This window comes from Malus domestica, chromosome 10 (assembly GCF_042453785.1).
Source record: "Malus domestica chromosome 10, GDT2T_hap1".
In the NCBI taxonomy this organism is placed as follows: domain Eukaryota; kingdom Viridiplantae; phylum Streptophyta; class Magnoliopsida; order Rosales; family Rosaceae; genus Malus; species Malus domestica.
Genome location: NC_091670.1, coordinates 32,593,273 through 32,600,909, shown reverse-complemented (window position 1 = coordinate 32,600,909; position 7,637 = coordinate 32,593,273). Strand labels below are relative to the sequence as shown.

Below are 7,637 nucleotides of genomic sequence, written 5' to 3'. Positions count from 1 at the left end.
AATTGTATTTGTAAACCAAAGGTTATCATAGTTGTGGCCAAGATTAACATAAGAGATTTTAGACCATAGCATTTTAGTTATGAGCATCAGAAAAAGCATAATGTGATAGAAGTTACCCATGTCTTACTATTAGAGTTTGGTTATCTTGATAAAATATTGATTAACCGTATTTCCCAACTAGAATCAATTCCTGAAAATAACTTATAAAAGTAGTAGAAGATTATATGGAAAGGTGGAAAGAAATTTGCATAAGCTTTATTAGTAGTTATCCAGATTGATATGTACATATGCATAAGGAGAAAGCTAGGCATATAGCCATGATTAATGAAGAGTCATTTAGACTATCCCCTATCTCCTCACATAGGTAGACTCCTTCATAAAAATATATTTTAAAATTCAGAGTGATCCAAATGTTTGCCTTAGATGAGTTTGAAGATTTTAAGTATGATATGATATTAATAGCAGAGGAAGAAAAAATGTATATTTACAGCAAGACAATGATCAGTCATTAGCCTTATTGGAAGCCTTAAAATTTCAAAGAAGAAACAACAGAAATGTACTACAAGGTGAAAGAAGATAGAGAAAGAGATGCAGAGCTAGTAGAAGGCGATAAGCATTACTAGAATAATTTGATAGAAGAAGAGCTGCATAACATCGACAACATGATGGAAGCATGAAGAACTGGCTGTAAATTAGCATAGGTTTAATAGCATAATATAAAATAATGTTTTTCCAAACAGAAATGTCAACATCATTGTGGACCCCGCTGTAATAGCATAAGAGTAAATAAAGAAAAGAGCCTAATCCATTATGGACTTTCTATACACAAAATGTCATTTTGATTAATAATGAATAGTACCAGGCCCTTTTCATTAAAACTCCCAATAAAATATCACAAATAGTCTAACAAGACTAACATAGTAATATAAAGAGTTGACTAACTTTTTCAACACGAATAACCTGTTGTGCCAAAACTTTCATTGTCTCCTCAAGCTTTCAGGTGATGCTTGTTTATGCTATTTCCTATTGGATAATACTTGCATCTTCCACGTGTGGGTGCACATATCTGCAAACAATGCATCTTAACTGAATAAAATCAATGATAAAAAATCGTTTAATTTCTTAATCTTCATTCGAAGAACACACCTACAAAAAAAATCATTTCAATTGGAGATCATTTAGTCATTTAAATGTATAGAACAAATAGACGTGTTGGTATAAAATAACATATTCATGATAAACTGTCCATTTATTTGATACGTTTGGATGATAAAACGATCTCCAATATAATTCAAATGATTTTTTTTGTAGGAAGATCTTCAAATAAAGGTTAATAAATTGAATGGTGGCGATCATTGATCTATTTGGTCAATATACGTTATTCCCAAATGCGGATATGTGCATCCCCACACAGTATATAAATATAGTATTTGACATTCTTTACGGAGAAAGGTGTGTTAGAACATCTCCAAGAGAAATCCTAAATATTTGTTAAACTAGCAAGTGAACAGTGTAAAAAACTCAACTTTACATCTCCAAGGGCACCATTTATTAACAAACTTTGAATATTCTATTATTAACATTTCAAACGTACAAACACTTGCGATTTATAGATCAACTGTTCAATTTCTCCAATATTAGGAATAATATATCTCAAATACCTATCATTTGTCAAAAAATATCTAAGGCCTAGTATTTTGTTTGAGCCATAGTCTTCCAAGAATTTGTTCAGAGTCTTCCTAGTACCGAAAATAGATTGTTTTTTCGTTTTCCTAACTAAATGATATTGTATGATATGATCTAACTGATTATATATATATATATATATATATATTATTATTTTATTTTTTTAGGGTGTGTTTGATTGAGGAACTTGAATGTATAGAACAAATAGACGTGTAGATACAAAATAGCATATTCATGATAAATCGTTCATTTATTTGATACATTTGGATGATAAAACGATCTCCAATATAATTCAAATGATTTTTTTTTTTGTAGGAAGATCTTCAAATAAAGATTGATAAATTGAACGGTTGCGATCGTTGATCTATTTGGTCAAGATACGTTATTCGCAAATGCAGATATGTGCATCCCCACATGGTATATAAATATAGTATTTGACATTGTTTCACAGAGGAAGGTGTTAGAACATCTCTAACAGAAATCCTAAATATTTGTTAAACTAGCAAGTGAATAGTGTAAAAAACTCAACTTTACATCTCCAAGGGCACCCTTTATTTTAACAAACTTTGAATATTCTATTATTAACAATTCAAACCTACAAACACTTGTGATTTATAGATCAACCGTTCAATTTCTCCAATATTATGAATAATATATCTCAAACACCTATCATTTGTCAAAAAATATCTAAGGCCTAGTATTTTGTTTGAGCCATAGTCTTCCAAGAATTTGTTCAAAGTCTTCCTAGTACCGAAAATAGATTGTTTTTTCATTTTCCTAACTAAATGATATTGTATGATATGACCTAACTGATTATATATATATATATATATATATATATATATATATATTTTTTTTTTTTTTAGGGTGTGTTTGATTGAGGAACTTGAATGTATAGAAAAAATAGACGTGTAGATACAAAATAGCATATTCATGATAAATCGTTCATTTATTTGATACATTTGGATGATAAAACGATCTCCAATATAATTCAAATGATTTTTTTTTTGTAGGAAGATCTTCAAATAAAGATTGATAAATTGAACGGTTGCGATCGTTGATCTATTTGGTCAAGATACGTTATTCGCAAATGCAGATATGTGCATCCCCACATGGTATATAAATATAGTATTTGACATTGTTTCACAGAGGAAGGTGTTAGAACATCTCTAACAGAAATCCTAAATATTTGTTAAACTAGCAAGTGAATAGTGTAAAAAACTCAACTTTACATCTCCAAGGGCACCCTTTATTTTAACAAACTTTGAATATTCTATTATTAACAATTCAAACCTACAAACACTTGTGATTTATAGATCAACCGTTCAATTTCTCCAATATTAGGAATAATATATCTCAAACACCTATCATTTGTCAAAAAATATCTAAGGCCTAGTATTTTGTTTGAGCCATAGTCTTCCAAGAATTTGTTCAAAGTCTTCCTAGTACCGAAAATAGATTGTTTTTTCGTTTTCCTAACTAGATGATATCGTATGATATGACCTAACTGATTTTTTATATATATTTTTTAGGGTGTGTTTGATTGAGGAACTTGAATGTGTGCTCAATGGTTGAAAATTATTAGCAAACCAAACTCACTATTAGGTCAGTTGCAATTTCCCTCTCCCTCTCACTCAAAAAAAGTCTTTCTTTCTCATGTTAAACAAAAAAAGACTTCTACACGAAGCTACTTGATTTAATTTGTTGTAAGAAAAAAAAATATTTGGACGATGTGATTTACGCAGGAGAAAGGTTCTGAATCCATTCATCGTTGTCAGTACACAAATGGGTGGTCAAAGTCTTCCGGTAGTTCTTAAATAAAACAAAATTATCACTCGTAAGATTTATTTTATTCCATTTCTAAATTCATAAATCCCTTTAGAGATTGTGATGGTTTAACCAAGACGCGTCTCTTAATTAAATTCTTAATCATGTTCTGGTCATGGCTTTCATGCCTTTCTTCCTCGTCGTCTGGAGAAATTAAACTTCATCTTGTGGTCATTAATCATGGAAATAATCAACTTAATTTTGTTGATCATTTTCGAATGCTTAGTATGGACTTGTCACAGAGCAGCAAGTGCAAGGGACACACTGAAACCAGGAGACACTCTCAACTCCTCAAGTTCTTTGATTTCTGCGTCGGGGAATTTCAGTTTCAGTTTCTATGTATACAACGACGGTTCCAAAAACACCAGCTACATATCCATCCAGCGCAACAAGGCCAACGGCAACATTGCTTGGATTGGCAACCCTGAAGCACCTATTTTGTACCCTCCATCAGCATTTCTTACCTTGGACAGGAATAATACCTTGAAAATTATGCGTCAAGGCGGAGATTCTAATCCAATTGTGATTTTCTCTGCTCGACAAACTACTAGGTCTACCAACATAAGTAACAGTAATGATACTGTTGTGGCTATCCTTTTGGATTCGGGAAATTTTGTACTACAAGAAGTGAACTCCGTGGATGGATCCCCAGAGCAGGTTTTGTGGCAAAGCTTTGATTATCCAGTAGACACCTTATTATCGGGCATGAAATTGGGTGTCAACCGTACGAATGGCCATGTTTGGTCGATTTCATCATGGGAAACCGAAGAAAACCCTGTTCCGGGGCCTTTCACGCTTGATTGGGACCCTACTGACCACCAATTGAAGATCAAGAAAGGTGAGGTGGTTTATTGGACTAGTGGTGCATTCACAAGTAGTACTAATACATTTGAGTATATTTTGCCTGAGGAGTCCAAGCTGTGGTTTAATTTTAGCATTGTTTCAAATGAGAACGAAGACTACTTGACTTACACTGCTCTAGATCTTGATCAAGATTCAGAATGGGTGCTGAACAACCTGGGGAGACTTGGCAACCTAAACTTTGAAATTGCACAAGCTGGGAATTGTGACGGCTACAACACTGGTGGAGGGTGCATGAGAAGGGACCGGCCACCGAATTGTATGGCAAAATTTGGTGATGAATTTGAGGTCAAAAATGGTTTCTTTATACCAAGCAATATCAGCTCAAGATCCCCCTACTGGTTTACCAGTAGTAGCAGTGATTGTAAGGCTACTTGTTGGCAAAACTGTGACTGTGTTGGATTCGACTTTCCACTTGATGATAATACAAACACTAGTACAGGATGCCGATTTTGGAGTGCAGACTCTAAGTTCGTTGAAGATTTCGCTGGATCGGGTACTGCAAACAGTAGTTTTGCTTTGCCAAGATTAATCACGCCATCAAAATCACCACTGCGTAAAGATAATACTGGTAAGTTCAAATTTAAATCCTCACCACCTCACTTATATTTAAGTCTACAGGATATCACATTTCAAGGGAGAAGCAAATAAAAATCAAATGTATTTACCATAAATTGCATTAAATTGCTAAACTCTTGTTTGATTAACACATTAATAAGCTGGCTAATTATTAGTCTCTTGATGCAGCAAATAAGTGGATATGGATTGGCACTTCAATTGCCATTGCTCTAGTTCTTTGCATTGTGTTCTATCTACTACGAAGAAGAAGATTAGCACTTTCTGCTGGTATATAAATTCTTTAAAACATTATGTGCAGCTGGTGTACATATATTTAGATCTTTGACACTGTTAATTAATTTAAATAGGCGAAAATATCACAAAGATTCAGAACGAACTGCTCAACTTCATGAGACCTAATAGAGTTACGCATCTTGCTCATGGGATTCAAAATGATGGGAAAATGGAACATCATGATTTAAGCGCATTTAGCTACACATCTGTCTTGGCTGCGACATGCAACTTCTCCGAAGAAAACAAGCTCGGGCAAGGGGGATATGGACCTGTTTATAAGGTCAGGTCTTAACTAACAAAAAGTGTGTTTTCTCTATATCTTCTATATACCATTAAATTGCCAAAAAAATGTTATAATTTTTCTTTTCTCTAGGAAACGACTGAAAAATAATTTTGTGAATTACCGATTCAGGGTAAATTGGTGACCGGACAAGAAATAGCGGTGAAGAGGCTATCAAAATGTTCAGGGCAAGGAACATCGGAGTTTAAGAATGAATTGATCCTCATATATGAACTCCAACATACAAACCTTGTTCGGCTTTTTGGGTTTTGCATTCATGAAGAGGAGAGGATGTTGATATATGAGTACATGCCTAACAAAAGTTTGGACTACTTTTTATTTGGTTGGGAATTTACTACTCCTATATAATTAGTACTTGATTTCACTTGTTAAATTTTCTCTTATTTTTCGCTCTTTGTCCAAATATATTATAACAATATTCTGAAACGCTCTATATTTGACAGACTCAACAAGAGGTTTGTTACTAGATTGGAAGAAGCGTTATGGTATAATCGAAGGAATCACTCAAGGATTGCTTTACCTGCATAAATACTCGAGAACAAAAGTAATTCATCGAGATTTAAAAGCTAGTAACATACTACTTGATGAAAATATGAATCCCAAAATTTCTGATTTCGGTATGGCAAGGATTTTCACCGAAAATGAATTGGAAGGAAATACTAGTAGAGTCGTTGGGACGCGGTAAGTACATATATAAATGCATGTATACATTCTTCTCATGCATTTTTGCAGATGTGCTAACTAAACAGCTTTTGTTTTTTTCATTTGATCTAGTGGTTACATGCCTCCTGAATCCATTGAGGGAATTGTTTCCGTAAAATCTGATGTCTACGGTTTCGGGGTGCTAATGCTTGAAATCATAAGTGGTAGGAAGAACAGCAGCTTCTACAACGATGATCACGCGATCAATTTAGTAGGACATGTCTGTATTTCAATCAAATCTATATGTACGTAGTTATGATCATTTTTTTTTCTTTCCTGAAACCGTAACCATTACATTAAAATGTTGTTTTAGGCATGGGAGTCATGGAAAGATGGTGCAGCGCTGGAGTTAATTGATCCGATACTTATAGGCGATTCATGCATAGCGGATCAAGTATTGAGATGCATCCATGTCGGCCTACTATGTGTCGAGGAAGATGCAGCGGATCGGCCGACCATGTCGGATGTTATATCTATGCTGACAAATGAAAGCTCACCATTAGCGTTCCCTACAAAGCCAGCATTTTTTGTTGGAAGGAAAATGGCGGGGGCTGGTACAAGTGGGAATCAGCAACTTGAAATTGCATCAGTAAATGACATGTCCAATTCCGATTTTGGTGCACGTTAGAGGGTGTTATTCATGCTTGGCGTGAGACTTCCGTCTCTTCAAGCTATTAGTGATGATATAAAAGTATCAAAGTTTGATGTTCAGGTGTGTTTGCTTGTATGCTGTCACCTATAATAAAAGGTCTAGTAGCAAGTTGTGGATTGTTTAGCGGTGAGAGCCTTTTTCTACAACATTCTGAGTTCAAACCATTTCCCTGTTATTTGCGTAGATTAGTGTAGACTATCGCTTCATTATAACATAAAAGAGTACATATATATTTATACATATGTGTGTGTGTGTGTGTATATGCCTTGTGTGGATCGAGGTTTTGTACTCTAGGTGTTTGCTTATCTCTCTAAAATATTTTCTCTTTCTATGCATCTCTCATAAAGTATTTCGTCTATTTTTTTCTTAAGCTTGTACTTTGTAGTTAATTTTCCTACATTTTAATTAATTTTGACCGATTTTCCCGTACAATCATGTTGTTCTATAATTCTTCTAACTTTTCATAAAAGTCTCACATTTTAAACACCGAGGATTTTGGAGGATTTTATTACGTATTTTAGGCCATAATAAAACAATTCGAGGTAAACAATAAGTAATACTGTTGTTGAGCGAAATTTTTGCCCATTATCACAAGATAGAAAAGAGTGTTGTTATCGACGTTCTGGAAAGTCATCGTAAACTTCTTCGTCTATATTTTTTCACTTATGTTTTTTATAAGAAAAAAAGGATTGTGATGACATTTTTGGATTGGAAATATTATTTTCCAATTAAAAAATGCGATTTTATACTGGTGTT

General features: G+C 33.8%; 1 protein-coding gene across 1 annotated transcript; it reads left to right on the top strand.

Moving 5' to 3' along the window:
* Positions 1-3,593: 3,593 nt before the first annotated feature.
* On the top strand, positions 3,594-7,110 carry LOC103445849 (G-type lectin S-receptor-like serine/threonine-protein kinase At1g67520). Its single transcript, XM_029110054.2, has 7 exons — positions 3,594-4,945; positions 5,122-5,220; positions 5,301-5,506; positions 5,639-5,849; positions 5,971-6,208; positions 6,302-6,449; positions 6,543-7,110. Exons 1-7 carry the CDS (start codon positions 3,694-3,696, stop codon positions 6,855-6,857), a joined length of 2,469 nt encoding a protein of 822 aa, XP_028965887.2. The 5' UTR covers positions 3,594-3,693; the 3' UTR covers positions 6,858-7,110.
* The last annotated feature ends 527 nt before the right edge of the window (positions 7,111-7,637 follow it).

Coding starts and splice junctions, on each gene's coding strand:
- LOC103445849 (XM_029110054.2), top strand. CDS start 3,694: ATGGAAATAATCAACTTAATTTTGTTGATCATTTTCGAATGCTTAGTA. Junction 5,507..5,638: donor GATATGGACCTGTTTATAAG/GTCAGGTCTTAA, acceptor TTACCGATTCAG/GGTAAATTGGTGACCGGACA. Junction 6,450..6,542: donor CGATCAATTTAGTAGGACAT/GTCTGTATTTCA, acceptor ATGTTGTTTTAG/GCATGGGAGTCATGGAAAGA.